At 35.1% G+C, this 18,284-nt stretch overlaps 3 protein-coding genes across 4 annotated transcripts; all 3 read left to right on the top strand.

Annotated features, from left to right (window-relative positions):
* Nucleotides 1-127: 127 nt before the first annotated feature.
* Nucleotides 128-4,002, top strand: LOC18610244 (Nuclear transport factor 2 (NTF2) family protein with RNA binding (RRM-RBD-RNP motifs) domain-containing protein). The gene is made up of 9 exons (XM_088803894.1): nt 128-273; nt 793-972; nt 1,074-1,365; nt 1,443-1,690; nt 1,832-1,982; nt 2,099-2,220; nt 2,314-2,379; nt 2,606-2,657; nt 2,972-4,002. The coding sequence occupies exons 2-9, from the start codon at nt 793-795 to the stop codon at nt 3,205-3,207; spliced, it is 1,347 nt and encodes a 448-aa protein (XP_088660020.1). The 5' UTR covers nt 128-273; the 3' UTR covers nt 3,208-4,002.
* Nucleotides 4,003-8,027: 4,025 nt separating this feature from the next.
* LOC18610245 (ninja-family protein AFP2) lies at nt 8,028-12,891 on the top strand. Its single transcript, XM_007045788.3, has 2 exons — nt 8,028-9,181; nt 12,224-12,891. Exons 1-2 carry the CDS (start codon nt 8,446-8,448, stop codon nt 12,628-12,630), a joined length of 1,143 nt encoding a protein of 380 aa, XP_007045850.3. The 5' UTR covers nt 8,028-8,445; the 3' UTR covers nt 12,631-12,891.
* Nucleotides 12,892-13,499: 608 nt separating this feature from the next.
* On the top strand, nt 13,500-17,813 carry LOC18610246 (glycerophosphodiester phosphodiesterase GDPD6-like). Of its 2 annotated transcripts, none has more exons than XM_007045789.3 (8): nt 13,500-13,614; nt 14,569-14,747; nt 15,176-15,359; nt 15,599-15,673; nt 15,778-15,887; nt 16,089-16,307; nt 17,144-17,299; nt 17,396-17,813. In XM_007045789.3, the coding sequence occupies exons 1-8, from the start codon at nt 13,602-13,604 to the stop codon at nt 17,648-17,650; spliced, it is 1,191 nt and encodes a 396-aa protein (XP_007045851.3). In that variant the 5' UTR covers nt 13,500-13,601; the 3' UTR covers nt 17,651-17,813. The 2 variants fall into 2 exon arrangements, with proteins under 2 accessions (XP_007045851.3, XP_088660021.1); XM_088803895.1 differs by lacking the exon at nt 13,500-13,614 and adding an exon at nt 13,649-13,904.
* Nucleotides 17,814-18,284: the final 471 nt, after the last annotated feature.

Genomic DNA, 18,284 nt, shown 5'->3' on the forward strand with positions numbered 1-18,284 from the left:
CCAACCCCAACCCATGCACCCGATCATGAGTAGATCACGACCGTCCAAAATTCCTGGGTCCACAGAATCAACGACAGGGCTATGCTAGGGACCCATTTTCAAAAACAACAACCCTCACCGAGGATACGAGAATTTCCCTCCAATATATTAAGGAAACAAATTAAAAAAAAAATCTCTCTATAAAATCTCGCTGATCACTTGCTTCTTCTTACTCTCTCCCTACTCTCTCTGTTCTTCCCAGTGCCGCCAGGGCACTGTTTCTCTCAATTCTAGGTAATTCTTCCCCATAATTTTTTAATTTTTTTTTATCTTTTTCCGTTGCATTATTCTTTGAAATTTATTATTTTTAGATCTGGGCTTTACATGAATGTTTTGCTGAAATCAGTTTATTGATTTTTTGGTTGTAAGGATTGAAATTGTTTTTTCTGGTATTGTAAACGTAGCCTGAATCAGGCAAAGTTTTAATCTTTAATCTGATTTTTCCATTAATTTTTTTCCTCTTTTTAGAATCTGGAACGTTGTGAATTGATCTTATGTATAGAGATATTGCAAGATTTGCTTTTGATGATTAATGAATCGATTTCTTGGAATAGATAGATTCCAAAGGTCTGGACTTTTTAGGGTTTTGAACATTTGCTATGTGAATTGCCAAATTTTTGTAAAGATATTTGACAGTTCCTATTCTCTCATGTTTCAATATTTGGGATTTTGATTCCTGGATTTCTTGTATGTTGTACATTGTGTTAGGTTCTTACATATTTTGCACTTACGGTATGTGTTTTCTGTTGGTAGATGACTACGCACTCAGACCCTTCTGCTTCTGACCCCCAAATGATTGGGAATGCCTTTGTGAAGCAGTTCTACACTATTCTTCATAAGGAACCAGCACAGGCTTATAAGTTTTATCTGGACTTGAGTGTGTTAAGCCGCCCTGGTCCCGATGGTGTGATGAAGACTGTGACTAGCCTTAAAGTAAGTTTCTATTTACACAAACCATACACCAGGAATCACTGCATTTTATTTGGTTCTTGTTTACAACAATTTACAGAACTTTTCGGTAACTATTGAAACAGGAGATAAACGAGTTGCTTCTCTCATTGGACTACCAGAGTTATAGGGCTGAGATATCTTTCGCTGATGCTCAATTTTCATATGCAAACGGTCTGATTGTATTAGTTACTGGCTTTTTGATTGGAAAGAATGATGTGAGGAGGAAATTTACACAGTCATTCTTTCTAGCTCCACAAGAGGGAGGCTATTATGTCTCAAATGATGTTTTTAGGTATGTTGATGACAATGAACAAGTGGGTGTGGCAAATAATGATGTCGATGAGAGCACTCAAGCTGCTTTGTCCCCAGAACCTGGTGAGTTTTATGCACCAGTTTAGATGGAGTTTGATTCTTAATAGGGGCAATATATAATTTTTAGCTCTTGATTGCAGAGCTAACTCACGTGCCAAAGAATGCAGTGGCAAATCACACTACTGTTCCTTCAGATAATAGTGGTAACAGTGGCAAAGAAGTCAGTCATCCACTGGAGAACGGCAAGGTTTCTGTTTCGGAGAATGAGGTTGTTGCTGAGCAGATAGTGTCTTCAAGTGAAGAAAGTCAGTATGATTCTCATCCTGCCAGTCAGACTGCTTCCCCTAAAATTCAGGATGATGCTCCAAAGAAGTCGTATCTATCTGTTGTGAGTTCATACATGCATGCAAGCATTTATAAACCACATATATGAAACAAAGAAATAAAATTTTATCTATAAGAATGCATAGGGTGATTTGGAAGCATTGTTTAGGTAGATTTTGATGCTTTTCTTTTTCAATTGTTTCAGGTACATGCATTGACAAAGAATTCTGCTCCATTTATTGTGAGAGCTCCACCTCCAAAACCTAAACCAATGGAGCAGTCACGTAGAGCTGCAGCACCTGAGGCATCTGCTCCTAAGAGCAATAAGGCCTTGGAAAAGAACAATGACGTTTCAGGTTTTTGTTTATTATTCTTCTATTGACGACTACCCAGTGGTTTAAAAATGATATATTGCACAAATTCCTTACCTTCTCTTTTATGCATTCATATTCTTCATTTTTACTTGTTTCAGGCATGAATACTTCTATATTTGTTGCAAACTTGCCCATGAATGCAACAGAGGAATTGCTTGGCGAGATTTTCACAAAATTTGGACCAATTAAACCCAATGGTATTCAAGTCAGAAGCTTTAAGGTCTGTTCTGTTTTAGAGCTGTTTCAACCTTTGTGAGTTTTCTATGTTTTTGGCATAACACTTGCAAGCTTCACTTGGATCTTATGATTTCAGGACAACAAAAACTGCTTTGGCTTTGTAGAATTTGAATCTGCTACTTCCGTGCAAAGTGCTGTTATGGTATTTGTCTTGCCTTTTCTTATCATTGGCTTAAAAGTTTACCGACAGTTTTGAAAAATAATATTTTTGGACAAAACAATGAATAGTTCAGACATTTGTTGGTGCTGTTAGTCACCTGTTGTTTCATAAATTTGTTGCATCTTACATATATAATTAGATAAAATTTAGTTTTGTGTTGAATGTTGGCACTCTGTGTCTCTAAATTTTCAAATTCTCATCATTTCAGGCTTCTCCTATTACAATTGGCAACAGAAAAGCTAATATTGAGGAAAAACGAGGCAAGTTAACACATCTTCTGTGTAACTATCTCTTTATTGCATCAAAGGCAACATTTCTTATCCTAAATATGTTCACAACATAGTAGAATTTATATAAAACGCATAGACAAATGTACAAAAGGATTTTCTCTCTTTTCAGAACTATAAACTGAGTAAAGTATCACAATTAAACTAGAAAACTACATTAAACAAACCGAAAGAACATAATTATGGTTTACCCTAGTTTAAATAAAGGAACTAATATCCAACTAGAGGTCAATGATATCAGTTATTTAATGATTTGTGTCTAAATATGACTACCTTGTTATGTGCAGGATCCAATAATGGTGTGAAACCAGGTCGAGGTGCTTATAGAGATGAAAATGGTTACCAAAATGACAACTTCAGGGGCCGCAGGAACTTCAGTGGTGGCCGTAACTTTGGAAAAACTGAAAGGGGCGAGTTCTCAGGTCAAACTCGTGGTAGTGCTGGGCGAAATGGAGATACTAACAGGAAAATTTATCAAAACGGGGGTCAAAGAGTTGCTCACCAGACTCAAACTGACAGTTAAGGTGTGAAGATTTAGACTAGCCTTTACTTTCAGCACCCAAAAACAAATAGCCTTTACCTATTATTTCTTTTTACCATTTTCACATTGAGTTGTTAGAAAGTTATATTAGGTAGGCAGAAGGAGGCCTTCTGAGTTTTGGTTTTTGGAAAAATATTATGTGGAATTTTCTCTTTTTTCTTTATCCGAGTCAACGCTGATAAGATTTTCTTGGAAAGTTGGGTTTCGTTATGCTATTTGGATTCATTAGGCAGAAGGAGCCCATTGCTAGGATTCATTAAGATTATCTGAGTTAACTGACCACCTTCTTGCTCAATTGTGAAAAGATAGAGGAAATTGCTGAAAGTTTCAGATATCGAAACAGGGTGTTTGTAGTGTTTACAAAGAACTGGGTTGATTACTACCAATTCGGTATCAGTAAGAAAAACAGAATTGACCTTGTCTTGTTTCCTTTGGGTCATCCAAATCTGGAACAAGGATTGGATTAGCAGGAGTTATCCTAGCAATGGGCTCATGAGCCTGATGAAAGTATGGATACCCTCCCATCAGTGCTGTGGGAAATTGATACACCCTTTGAGACGCTTGGAGCAGATCAAACCCTGCCGGATACATCATCAGATTGTTATTATCCTAGTTCCTATTGACTTCCACGGTTGGCAGGCTCTTCTACTACTACTCTACATAACTGTTTCTAGATTACTCTTATGAATAGTAACTGTTTCTCGTCTCATAAATTTTACTTTTCCTTTTTCCATATTAAAACTCGAAAATCTCTAAATACAATTTCTGATTTCCTAAGTTATTGTTGTGTTCTTCTGTTGGGGACTGATATGGAAAGGAGTGTCGGTGTCATTCCGTACAGAATGTGACACAAAGCAATTATTGTGGACTAAACTTTTGAGTACAAATTATTGACAAAATGTTCCAAACTCAAGTGAAATTCATCAAGTTATTGATGGAAAAAACCATTTATTCAAAGTTCAATTAAAAAATTCAAAATTAATAAGTAAAAACAAAAATATATAAAATAATAGTTCAGAAACTAATTTGACTCTATTATTTTTAAATAGCAACATAGGTAGCCTTATCTTAATTTAAAATATCCATTAAAAATAAAACTATTCAAATTTTAACATATTAACTAGTTTAATTTTATGATCAAAATTTTCATATCGAAACATTTAATTTAATAATAAATATACATATTTCTTGCTTAAAAAACTAAGTTCGATAAAACGAAAAAAAAAAAAAAAGCAAAAACAAAAACAAAAAATCGTTCGTTACGGAAATCATTAGCCTTACGAAAACAGCTGTCAAGTTATGGCGAAAATGATCAGCAACCTGGGTTCTGGTGAGTTGGGCGAGGCTGACTGAAAGCTAGGAGGTGCCACCTAAGCGTCATCAAACCTCCCCTTTGTCGCGTTCAAACATTGCCAAACATGTCCCACCCTTCAAGTGTCGTTTAGCCTTTAACTAACCAACACGTGTCAGACTTTTATGTCGGAGAATCTTTCTAATACCTTGTCTACATCACTGACGTGTCCTCCCTGATCATCCCTTTCCTCCTACGAAACATCTGTCTTTCTTTTTACCGCCCTCTCTGACACCAATTTTTTATTATGGGACTGGAAGCCGGAAAGAAAATAAAAGAAAAGAAAAGAAAAAGGAAGAAAATGTGGGAATATATTTTATTTATTTTTGGGTCAAAATTATTATCCTTACACGTGGCTCGAACGTGGTCCTTCTCTCTTCGGTCCCTTTGGTCAGTTCATTGAATAGTTCGCTAACCTTTCTTGCATTTTCTTTTTGCCCCCCACAATACCCTAATACCCCATCTTCCTTCCAAACTCAATCTATTTACATCTTTTCTAAATTATAAAATTTTCAATATTTTGTGCTTTTCAAAAAATTCTCGAGAAAAATTTCTGTTTTCATCAAGATTATGTTATTAACTTTATTTAATAAAATTATCAAAAGTTTTCAAATCAAAATTAATTTAAATAAAATTAAAACCTAACTTTTTAATAAAATATAAGTTTTTCATAAAGAGTTCATTGCGAAAAAATTTGTAAAAAATGAAATGTCATAATATCTTTCATCAAAATGAAAAAGGATTTGTTTTCTCTACTTTAATATCACAAAAGGGTTGCTTGAAGTTAAGATAGACTAATTTAAAAAATAAATAAATTGTTTTAAAGGAGAAAGAAAGCTTGAGAAACTAGTAATAAAATTATATTTTTTATACTTGTCTTTGTCATAAGTTAATTGGTGGTGGGTTTCACATGATTGCAACTCTTCCAATTGGAAAAAAATAAAAATAAAACTTTCAATTAACATGAATTAACTCCCTTTTTGAATGTCAATTGGATTTAGACAAATAAAAATGTAACCATTAATCCTTTGATCGCCTTTTTTTTTTTTGTTCTGCTTTTCTTATTTAATTGAAGATTAAGATAAAAGTTTAGATTTTGATATATTTTGTATAAAAATTTGAACTTTTTTATAATATAGATGTTTAATTTTTTATATATTAAAGAATTAAAAAAGAAAAGAAAAGAAAAGCAGAGAGTATCTTAAAAATTATTATTGTCTGACAGACTGCAAACTGTGATGTCACCCAAGATGATCAAAAACAGAGTCGAATAGTCCCAATCACTCATTTGCCCAACCATTCCCAACAAAAAAAAAGAGGAAGGGGTGGGGACCCCTACCCACTTCTACGATAGTTAACTTCTTTCACTCATTGACACGTGGCTTCCTCATCAAGCACCTTACTCTCACTTTCTTCAATATAAAAAATGAAAAAAGAAAAGGCCCAACTTGGCATCCCCAGCCCCTCTGCACCACCCCCCCTTTGTGGGCCCCACTTCCCTTGGGGGGACCACGTGCATCACTCCCCATTTCCTCGCCCCATTTTTTTTTTTGTCGTAGGTGATTGATTTCCTCGTTTACTTGGTTGTCTTACAGATCAGCGGCTGTTGGTGCTTCGTCCGCTTATTTTGCCCCTTTGGAGACATGAGTTCCGTTTGGCAGGCACTACAATTGCGGCTATGTTTCGCCCCTTTAGTAAGAATATAATCATATTATTTAGAAAAGCAATTCAAGGTAAAACGATTCAATTCAAAAGAAAGAAGAGAGTACAAAGGGTAGTATTTTTTATATTTTTAAATTTTAATCTAAATTTTAAATAAATTTATTAATTTTTAAAATAAACATTTCATCTTAAAAATATAAACAATATTTATGAAAAATATAAAAAAATAAAATATCTTTTTTATTAATTTAAAAAATTATTATATAATTTTATAAAAATCAAAGAACACAAATTGGTGCTCCCTTCCCTTATGAGCACTAAAAACATAAAAGGTAAAATTTTCTTTTTAATATTACCATGCATTAAAATAACGGTTGACTAACGTCTGAATTTATATATCCAATAAAATATATTTTTTAGATGAAGTATTCATTTCGAAAATTAACGGATCCATTTAAAATTTTGATTAAAACTTAAAAAGTGGGGTATTTTACCCTAAAATAAATAGTGATAGAGCTTAACGTGTGATGAATCATAAAAATAGATGCATTAGCTATTTGAGAATTTTTTTTAAATTAATTAATGCATGTTAAATTGATTCGGCACATCTATGATAAAATTCATGCATGACGTTTTCAATAATTTACTCGCCACGAATAATGATAATTCATAATTCAGTAATTATGTAATAGTTATAGAATCATAATATACAATGCATATATTAAATTAAATGTTTTAAAAAATAAAAATATATTAATAAATTAATTGTTTATTAATTAATATATAAATTAATAAATAATTAATTTATTGTATATGAATATTTAGTTTAGTGGTTGGTACATGATTTTTTTTTAAAGACAAGGTCTCCTACTACTAATTTCAAAAAAATATTAATTTATCAATTAAATAATATTTTGATTAATTATTAAATTTTCATAATCCAATGATATTAATTTCTAGAGGTTTTACAATAATTGAAAAATATAGCATTATCTTTTAAGTTTTTTAATAACATAAAGACGTTGATATGTCATGTTGGTATATCATAATAAATGTTGATATGACTTGATTATATAATCACGTAATATTTTTTATTTCTTACGTTAATGTCACGTGAGTATAAAATAACTAATAGTATTTTAATTAATAATAATTAATTAGTCAAGTTTATTTGATTTAAAAGAATATAAAAATTTATTTAAAATTTTTTAATATTTTTGAAGTTTTTGTAACTATTGTGCCTTTTTTAATATCTTCTAAATATTTGTTATTTTTTAAAGAATTTAAAATTTTTAAATTTACTCATTAATGAGAAGTCAATATCTTATTTATTAATAATATATAAAAACTATAAACGATAATATATCAACGTTACGAGAACAATACCAAACTAAGTCTAAGAGAAGCGGCGCATGATAGCAAAAGCAACGGCGCATCTTGTACGAGTTTTTGGAGGTGTCGCCGGTGGGGGAGAGAGAGGGGAGCAAGAGAAAAAATGGGAACACACGTGGCGAGTTCCCAGACACCGAAACCAAAACAGACACGTGGCCACAGCTCCCTGCCTTATTAATATAATGACACGTGTGTACGGCTCCCTAACTTGTTTTAAGACACGCCAAAAAGGCCATCCTTCAAATACTATGTCAGTCGCATACCACGTGTCGTTTTGGCGCTTCTCCTGATCGCCACTTGGATCCTCCCAGATACTTTTCCTTGTCATTACCCGAGGGTATTTTCGTCACTCAATAAATACTTTCTTTCCTTTTCCCCATTTTCCAGTACCCAACCCCTCCAAAAAAACTCTCTTTCTTTCTCTCTCTGTGCTCTCCCTCTTAATTTTTTCTGATTCTCCTCAATTCTTTTTCTCTATTCAGTAAAACACCCAATCCAGTGTTTCCCTCTGACCCTTTTTATTTTTGTAAAAAATAATCAATAAAATTACAAATATTTGTTTTTTTTTTCATTGTTTTTGGTGTAATGATAGGAACTAGAGGCGTTCTTGTTTGAGCTATTGTTTTCAAGTAGGAGTTTTTGTTTAATCTTAACTTTTATTTGTATTAAATGAATAAAAAAACCAATCTTTGATGTTAATAATCCAAGTTTATGCATATGGGTAAGGCTAACTCAGATCAAAGACTGGTTTCTGGTTTTGTTACATAGGCAAAGACACTAGCTATATTTATATTCTTTTATTTATTTTTGGTCTAATGCTTCCATCAAAAACGGGAGAAGCGAATGAAAACAGAAGAAGAAGTAGTAGCAGCAGCAGCAGGGGAATGAGCAATCTTTCTTTGCGGATAGAAAAGTACCCAAGAGATCTGTTACAAAGATTCATGTCAAGTGAAGCACAAGCTTCAACAAGAAGTGAAGGAGAGGAAGAAGATGAAGAAGTGGAGCTGAATCTTGGGTTGTCATTAGGAGGTAGATTTGGGGTTGATAAGAATGCAAAGAAGTTGACAAGGTCATCATCGATTGCTGGTTCAATACCAATATTAAGAGAAGGTGATGCCAATACTCCGCCGCCAGTCCCTTACCCAACTCTCATAAGAACATCTTCTTTGCCTACTGAGACTGAGGAAGAGTGGAGGAAGAGAAAAGAGTTGCAGACACTACGCAGAATGGCAGCTAAAAGGAGAAGAAGTGAGAAGCAAAGGAGCTCAAGAGAGAAAATGGAGGTGACTTTGTTAGAGGAAGAGAAGCAAACTGGAAGGGCCAATAATATTGGGGTGGGCGTAGGACCACCTTTTGGGTTGCAGAGTTGGGCCGCAGCTGCAAGGCAGGTGATTTTAGCAGGAGGGAGTGAAGTGGTGGGGGTGAAAGGGATAGGTGGTGGTGCAGCTGGGTTTTCACAAGGTTTTATGCAGCCTTGTTCTCAAGGGTCTGTGGAATCACAAGGCGGAAGTTCTTCTAGTATGTCAGAAATGGAAAATAAAGCCCTTCAAGGTATTTCTGCAACATTATTTATAGGGGATTGTATGTGCATTTGGTTTCAATTCTGAGATTCTTCTTGTTTGAAAGTTTTCTATATAAGTAACTTTGGTGTAGATAGTGGTATTGTCAATTGGGTTATAATTTTTTGTTAGATATTGCAGTTCCATATTGGAATCAGGGATTAACTTCAGCTGGGAGACTGGCATTACCTCCTACATTTTGCAGTCACATTATTATTTTATTATTTTCTCCTCGTTTTTCAATTAGATTTTGAAGTTGAGGATTTGATAACATTTTGTTGCTGGGAAGGATACTATATTTTTAGTCTTGAAGGATTCACTCATCTTAGCTACTCTAAGTAGCTGGGCTAGGTTGCTTTGGATTTCCTTGAAAGTTGGAGAAAATTATTGAATTGGAGTTTAATGAACTGTAGTTGGTAAAATCTACCAGTCTTGGAAGGGTTGTCCTTGTAACTGAACACATTGATAGTGGTGTGCTTGTAGATGGTAATTTGAACAGTTGACATTTTGAAATTACTCTCCAAAGTAGAAATGCATTGCTGCATTTCTAAGCTTTGACTAAAATGAATCATGCTATAATTTTTATGAATGAGTACTACTAATATATAAATACAGATCCCGGTGCAGACTAAGGATTTAAGTCTGCTCTCCTTCCTCTATAAGAAAAAAAAAAACATTGCCAGATTTTCACTATATACAATAAATTTGTTTGATGTTCATAAATATCTGCTAAACTTGGTGAATAAGCTACCCAAAGTTATTTTGGTACTTGGATTTAGAAATTGCTCCGACTTTATTGCTCTGAATTAACAGCACATGAAATGGAAACCTTCAATTTAAGCACAAAAAGAGTTGATTTGTTGACCTTAGTGTCTTTTTTACCAGAAAGGGTGGTCCCTAGTTGGAAACAGGTTTTTGCATTTGATTTTTCACAGAATAAGTTATATATTTTGTTAATTAAAGGTGCAACAATTCAAAGATGAATGCTTTATGGTTTTTGGCTTAGTTCCATGGGCACTTAAAGGCGTAAAATCAGTCATAGATTCTCTTAGGAATTCTTTGAGTTAGTCCTTATCTGCAGTCATAGGAAAGTATCTATGTCTGAAATTCCTGCACAGATAATAAAGTTTTAAGCTGGGTATCAGTTATAGTAAACTTCTTCAATTCACCTACATTTCAATGTCCTTGGTTTACATGCATGTTATGATAAACAGATATGCAACCCAGCATGGGATGGACCCAGAAAGCAGGCTTTGGTTTTGACATTCCTTCATAGATCTTCAGAAGTAGGCTCACCCCCAGTTTCCTTAGTTTATTTGGGTGTGGACGGGCAGAAGTGGCAATCGTGGAAAGGCCAGTTGAATTTTGATAGGTTTAGTTGGGTCCTTTATTTATCATCTAGTCAGGGTTGGTTGGGCTTCCTCACTTGTGACTGACTTTCATGAATTTTCTGCGAGGCAGTTAACATCTTCAGATCAAGGTAAGCATTTCTCTCTTAGGCCAATCAGTCTCTGCTCCCAACTTACATATCCATTTCCATGAAAGATTTGGCCAAAAGCGCTCTCCTATCCATAAGTGTGAACCTGGGCAGAGGACGTAATCTGTTAGCTCTGTTTTAGTTTTTGAATTATGCACTAAGATTGGATGTGTAATAGGACCAATGGATTCTAGTGTTGGACATATGGTTTCTAGTTAAGGAAACAAAATCCTCATTCAAGTTCATCTAGCCTATCTATTGGATGTTGGTTTCCAGTTGTTTCTATAGTTTACCTTAGTATGAGAATTCGTTCTTCCTGGCCACTTCAGCATTATAGCTTGGAACCCCCAAACCCAAAATTCGTAGTTCAAGTTTTCTGTAAGGTCTTACCGTGTGCCATCTCTTTTGCCAACTTTTGTGACCATTTAGAAAACCATGAATCACCCAGTTAAAATATCATACTGTATGTATGTTTTCTTGTCTGCTTTTTGTGCTATAGTACTGTAGGAATGGTTGTGGGTGCTGTACAGAGATAGGTAGATGCAGTTGTTTTCCTGTTAGAGAGTTTTGAGCACAAATTAGTGGTTGCTAGTTAACACTCCAAGTATCATCATTAATAGATTGGTGCAGTAGATGGGGCTAAGGTTTGTTTGATGTTGTGGGAGAATAATTGCCATGTAAAATCAGTAGAGGTATAGGTGGATCGATTATTATGTGTTTTAAACAGCAGTTATGTTCCAACTGAATATGTAATTACGTATCCATGCCACTACATATGATGGTCCTAGTTTGTAGATGCAGAAAGGTGTGTTTTTATGTGAATTAATTCAAAATTGTCAAACATTGGAAAATTTCAGGGTTACTTTTGCTTTAGATAATACCGGGGTTGATTAAGAAAAGACAAATCAGACTTTCTTTTTCTGTCATATTTAAAGATAGACCAGAATCCTACTGTTTTGTCAGGTATTAGAGGCAATTTGACATAGGAGTCTCGCACTATAACCGGATGCATATTTGCAGTCACTGAACTTAAAAATCATGGATAGTTTCTTGATAGAACTTGTAATTTGCAATGTGGAAACATGATTAAGAATAACTGGATATTTAAATAAGAGTCTACTTACAGATGAAATCATCCTTGATTGAAGTTGCTTTCACCTCCTTGGATTTGCTGGGTGAATTCCTTAAGAGTGATTGCATGGTTTTACATGCCCTGAATGACACTTGCGCTAGTCAGCAAATATTTTGCAGCTTACTTGGAGGAGAACCATATTGGTTTCTCCTGCTATTTCCAGGTAGTTTCACTTTCTACTTTTTTACTTTACAGGTTTAGCCTGTTTGATTGTTCTTTGGTAACATGTGGAATAATTTTTAAATTTAACCTCACAAGTGCTGAACTGGTTTAAATGCTCCTATGTTAATAGGTTGCTACCTAACCTCTGGCATGTTTGACATTGGTGTTGTGAATTTATGATCAAGCTTGATTATGCCTTTGGTTGATCCTCCCCCCTACAGGGAGCAGCTGGTTTCATCCTCTTATGATCTCATGCATTGCAGGAGCAAGCAGTTGTGGTGAAGCAAGAAGCTCTGGTAGCACCCAATCCTTACAAGATCAAGGGAATCAAGAGGCTACCGGTTCTTCAGGGACAAAGACAAGTGAAACATGCAGAACTTCCAGACTGGAGGTTGAAACTCTGTGTAAGGCAGCTGAAAATAGGGGGAAAGAAAGAGGGGATGCAATGGAAGATATGCCTTGTGTTTTCACAAAGGGAGAAGGTCCTAATGGGAAAAGAGTAGAAGGCATTCTGTACAAGTATGGGAAGGGAGAGGAAGTGAGGATAATGTGTGTATGCCATGGCAATTTTCTCTCTCCAGCAGAGTTTGTCAAGCATGCAGGTGGTGGTGATGTAGATCACCCTCTTAGGCATATAGTTGTAAACCCTTCCTCTGCTTCCCTTTTGTAATTTGCAGTTTGATGGCACCCCTCAAAAAATGGGGATGTGAAAATGGGGATAAATTGAAAGGTAAAAATTTTAGAAAACAGTTTTTTATTATTTTTTTTCCATTGCAAAGTTTGCAATATCTAATTTACTTTTGTTGAAGTCTCCTAGGAGAGATTTTCGGATGCCTCTCTTTGGATCATGTGGTTTCTTTTTCTCATGCCTGCTGTATGTCTCAGAACCTTTGTGTGTTTGGGCAAGAATCATTGATATGGTCTTTTTTTCTCTTCTTGCAATCACTTTCTGATCCTCATAGCACTGCCCTTGTAATCTTTACATGAAAGCTGCAATGCTTTTCAATTTTTTTTTTTTTTTTGCTTAGACTGACAGTACCATGACTAAATGCCTTTATATGTATTCTCTTCGTCGTATATACATGGAAAATCCATGGAAGAAGGATTTGAACATTAAATCTCCGTACTCCTAAGAAAGGATATCGATATATGTACATTACAACTTGAACAAAACCATATGTTCTTTTGGTTGAGCATCCTTGCAACTCTTGGCTAATGCCTAGCACATTAGAATATTAACTCAACAACAACAAAAAAGAAAGAAATAATTCAATCTTATGACCCTGCAGTTGAATCTGTTACTCCTAGCACTATATAACGTGACTGATGCAATCTTGTATAACTAGTGTAAGAATCATGACATTTACATTATGAAACTTCGAAGTCAGATTGATTGAGAAGAAAAAAACAATACATTTTCCATAACATGATGCTATAATAAAATAATGATTGGTCAAAAGATCCGGAAAGGAGCAAGAATTAGTCAGACAAGGACAGCTATGGAAATTTGTAGCTTAGCAACAAAGCAGTCAACGTTCATTAGCTACAAAAACGCTACAGATTAACCCAAAGACTCTAAAGAGGTAGGCAGGCACAGAATAGAAGTCAACAGAGGAGCAGTCTAAGGGAGAAGAAGGCACAATGACTTGGTTTGGTATTCAGCATTACTTTTTTTTTTTTTTTCTACTTTTCTTCGTTTTAATGCTATCTCTGCATGTCATGTGACTTTGCGGTTGTCATTGGATTAAAAACTGCAGTTTCCAAGTTGGGTTATTTCTTTTTTCCTTTTCAATGGAATGTACAATAGCAGATTGGATTGTTCTTATAGTTTGTTAGGAATATGCTGGCTTGTTCACCTGCTTTCCCTAATTTTTTTTCTTTTGGGGTGTGGGGGAGGTGTCAGTTTTCTGAGAGGTTGGTTTGCAACTCTGCAGACAATTCAAGGTATCTCTGAAGTTTCCCCCCAAGCGAGTTAAAGGTGGGGGGGTGGGTTGACTGGCAATTTATGGTCAGTCAACTCTTATATGCTAAACTAATTCACGTAACCTGTTGTATGAACATAGATTGGTCAGTCAAGATTTCGTTTATTCATGCCATGTGGCACTATAATACAGTGTTTATTTAATAAAAAACAAATCTAATTTATGTAACCTGTTGTATGAACATATACTGCTATCAATACACATGCTTATCAAAGATGCTAATTTTGATATAATTTAGTTTGCCTTTCGCTCGTCCTTTTTTCAAGTCTGCATGAAAGCATCTAAATCTGAGACTCTTTTTCCTGTATCATATGCCTCTTTTGCTGTAGAATTTGGTATCTTTGTGATTTTTAATAAACCCGGTTGGTCTGACCTGTAATATTTCCTTGGTTTAACAGTGGGGGTAAGTTTTCAGTGCTGATCCAGAGCGATTTAGGAACTTACAGTCATATACGACCATTGAATATACCTATACTTACGCACAGGAGTCGAGAAAACTTGTGTTTACATATAACATTCCTTATCATATTCCAGAATTAGCTAAGATAAGTTGAAGCTATATATAATCCTGTCATGCATGAAGACAAACTAATTTGCTGGAGAAATATGATGTTTATTCTTGGCAGGCTTTGTCCCTTTGATAGTTCTTATAGTGATTGGGGAGTGTGCTGGAAGACAACTACATCCACTTCCAAGTAAAGCAGCTGGGAGACATGTAAAGCCCCTACAATCAATTTGCCCGTATAATTTTGCTCATCGAGGCTCAAATGGGGAGTTTCCTGAAGAAACTGTTGCAGCATACAAGGTATCTTTTTGTGCCACTTCAGATTTCAATCTACATGATGATTTATTTCATATTTACTTTCAGTTTGGAAAAATGTAATTCAGCATGTTGTAAATAGCTGTATAATTGTTGGATCATTGACTCAGTGAGTCTAATCCTTTCATTGTCTGATCTGGAAAACATTACAGCATAAAATGTAAGGGATTAAACCCTGTTTAGAACCCAAATATTTTTGTTAATGGCAAAGCAAAAAGTTGGCTGTAATCAATGAACGACCATCGAGTTCGAGTTATCTGGAAACCATCACTGATTTGCATTCAACCCTGATATATATTCACATTGTATCTTGACCTCTATTATTTTACATGTTTATCTCTTTATTGCTTCTGGTGAAGGATCTTGTTTCAAACTCTTGACTGTTTATTATGGCCACTGGCTGTTTCTTCCAGAGAGCTATTGAAGAGGGTGCAGATTTCATTGAAACAGATATCCTTGCCTCCAAAGATGGCATCCTAATATGCTTTCATGATGTAACACTTGATAATACTACTGATGTTGCAAATCATAAGCAATTTGCTAATCGAAAAAGATCATATGAGGTCCAAGGAATAAACATCACTGGATGGTTTGTTGGTACCAAAGCAATTCCTTTTCCTTTTATGTTCTGCCTTTCGTTATCCACTTTTCTTCTTAAATTTTATGCTGCTATCGCCACTAGATGTTCTTTCCATTTATTCTGTAATAAGATCACAGTGTCTCCCTGTCAGCATCTGTCTTTGCAAGGCTCTCTTGTGCGTGCTTATTTTTGGAATACCAAGAAGTATAAAGTTACTCATTCAACCATTTTACTGACAATGACTGATTATGTGCAGTTGATTTCACACTAGAAGAACTGAAGCTATTACGTGTGAAGCAACGCTATGGTTTCCGGGATCAACAATATAATGGTCTGTTTTGTTCTATTCTGTTGGTTTTACCCAGCATGAATGTAGCAAACTTATATATCAGATAGTTAGGAATAATTTTTGGTTTGCTAAAAATGGTTATGCAGGGAAATTCCCATTGATTACGTTTGAAGAGTTCATCTCACTTGCATTGGATGCAAAAAGAATTGTTGGAATTTATCCAGAGATAAAGAATCCGGTTTTCATCAACCAGCATGTAAGTGGTTTCCCTTGTGGTGAGACTTCTGTGGAAGTTCATAAATTACACCTGCTAATTCAATAACTAGTGCTTCTTAATTCAATTAAGGCCAGAATGATATGGTTTTTTGATCAGGGACTAAGTAACTTGATTATTAAAAGCATATGTTGTTATTATTTATAACTTCTGTAAATTCTCATCTTTAAGCTGTTATTCCAGGTGAAATGGTCAGATGGAAAAAAGTTTGAGGACAAATTTGTGCAGACACTGAAGAAATATGGATATAAAGGGTCTTATATGTCAAAAGAATGGCTGAGGCAACCGGTGTTTATCCAGTCATTTGCTCCTACTTCTCTCACATATATTTCGAACCTCACAGACTTGCCAAAAGTTTTGTTGATAGGTGATCTAACAACAAGAACTGAGGACACTAACCAGGTTTACGCATTATTATCATTTTAAACGTCTCATTGACTACCATCTCTCTCTCTCAACTACTACTATTTAGTATAAAATGATACAAAGAGATATGTAAAGCTCACCTGCATAAATAATAACCATGGAAAGTTATGAATATGTTAGCCTGTGTGCTACTGAGACAAATTTGCATGGACAGAGATGCATAGTAACAACAGTGTGGTTATTTAATCTGTGCCTGTTCAATTCATTAAACGTAATTGTCCATGCAACTGCAGGGAGATTAATTACTCAAAAGGATAATCCTTGACCACAACCCTGTTTTCATTTAGATTAAGCGAGAACAGTAGTAGATTATCTGTACAAAGTCGATGTGGACGATTAACTAATCACAAGGGCCATTATCTAGTTATGGCCTCATGGAGAAAGTGATCTGCACATTTGACTAAACCTCATTCATAACCTGCTTGGTCAGGAGGAAAGAAAAAGGAACCCTCTTTTAATTGTATTTGGTATGTATCTGTCCTAGATATCACAGTTGAGCAGTGTGCCAAAGGGTATTAGTTTAAATGACATTCCTTTCATTCAGTTATGAAAACAATCTTAGATATTTGTTTTCTAACTTTGTAGCTCTGTCTAGACTCAAACAATTAATGGTTTAAGGCGAAATTCTTTCCTTTGCGAAGAAAGAATAACACAGCAAGTTCAAGAAGAAATTCCTATGGATTTTCATACTTAAATTAAGTTGTTAATAATCATTCCAGGCAGATGTAACCACTGTTTTTGGTGTCTATTCCAGGCAAGAAATCTCTTTTGGTTACTGCATTCCTGACAGAGCGAATAAATGCTTTCTGCAGTCATTCTTGGAGATTACTTCAGATAGTTATTTCAATTTCATCAAGAACTATGTGGTTGGAATTGGACCTTGGAAGGAGACAATTGTACCCTCAATCAATAATTACTTAAGTGAAGCTACTGATCTTGTTGCCAGAGCTCATGCTCATGGCCTCCAGGTGCATATTTTTCTCCATATTGGCTTGGAAATCCAAAGGAGAGTTTTATTAATCCATTCTCTGATTCTTTACTGCCTCCTGGTTTTTCCCTTTCAGGTCCATCCATATACCTTCCGAAATGAAAACTTGTTCTTGCACTTCAACTTTAGCCAAGATCCATATGAGGAGTACCATTACTGGATAAACAAAATAAAAGTAGATGGACTCTTCACAGACTTTGCAGGTAGCCTCCATAATTTCCAAGAATGGACCTCTCACCAAAGAGAAGGTAGAGAAGGTGGCGCATCGAAGCTACTTCATAAGATTGCAAAAATGATTTCCTCATACAAAGCCAATGAAAAACTTCATTGACTGCCACACTTCCGTATGTACAAGCTACCAAGTAGTTTCTTGCTGTATCCAATATAGACAACAGATTTGTGGAGGGAAAAACGATTTCAGATCTCCATTTTCATTATCTTTGGAACCATTGTCATTGGTTTTCTTAGGAAATACTGAACGATATTCTGGGATCGATGCTTCTTTAGTAATATCTATATGTCTAAACAAGCAGAGATGATCAGGGGCTAGCAGGCAGGGGCCATTTTAATTGCACTAAATGAAGCAATTGCCATTTAATTATGACCAAGAAGATCAAGAAGTTTAATGGCAGGCCGAACACTATTATGGCAATGTTAGCTCTTAGACTAGTTATTAACCATTAAAAGTTTCCTTTCAAAATGTATATAATAAATTCCAGGATGTGCTTTTGACTGCTTGTAATGAACGGCATACCTTCCTCTAGGCAAGAGGAATTGGTCATCCTAGACACCATTTGGTGATTTCATCAGAAGCATGTCTAGTATACAAACACCTAAGATCGTACCAACCATGCAATCTGCTACAGTTAGTTCTACCATAGAAATGTGAACAGAAAGTATCATCATTTCCAATGTAGTAAATCCTCCAATGATTGTTGACAGGAGTTTCTGGCCAAATTTTTACC

This window comes from Theobroma cacao, chromosome 2 (genome assembly GCF_053813885.1).
Source record: "Theobroma cacao isolate CCN51 chromosome 2, ASM5381388v1, whole genome shotgun sequence".
Lineage (NCBI taxonomy): Eukaryota > Viridiplantae > Streptophyta > Magnoliopsida > Malvales > Malvaceae > Theobroma > Theobroma cacao.

Excerpts from the sequence above, each read along its gene's own strand:
- LOC18610244 (XM_088803894.1), top strand. The coding sequence starts at position 793 with ATGACTACGCACTCAGACCCTTCTGCTTCTGACCCCCAAATGATTGGG. Across the intron at positions 973-1,073 it reads AGACTGTGACTAGCCTTAAA|GAGATAAACGAGTTGCTTCT; the intron begins GTAAGTTTCTAT and ends CTATTGAAACAG. Across the intron at positions 1,691-1,831 it reads AGAAGTCGTATCTATCTGTT|GTACATGCATTGACAAAGAA; the intron begins GTGAGTTCATAC and ends CAATTGTTTCAG.
- LOC18610245 (XM_007045788.3), top strand. The coding sequence starts at position 8,446 with ATGCTTCCATCAAAAACGGGAGAAGCGAATGAAAACAGAAGAAGAAGT. Across the intron at positions 9,182-12,223 it reads GGAAAATAAAGCCCTTCAAG|GAGCAAGCAGTTGTGGTGAA; the intron begins GTATTTCTGCAA and ends CATGCATTGCAG.
- LOC18610246 (XM_088803895.1), top strand. The coding sequence starts at position 13,757 with ATGTACAATAGCAGATTGGATTGTTCTTATAGTTTGTTAGGAATATGC. Across the intron at positions 15,360-15,598 it reads CATCACTGGATGGTTTGTTG|TTGATTTCACACTAGAAGAA; the intron begins GTACCAAAGCAA and ends GATTATGTGCAG. Across the intron at positions 16,308-17,143 it reads GAACTGAGGACACTAACCAG|TCATTCTTGGAGATTACTTC; the intron begins GTTTACGCATTA and ends TGCTTTCTGCAG.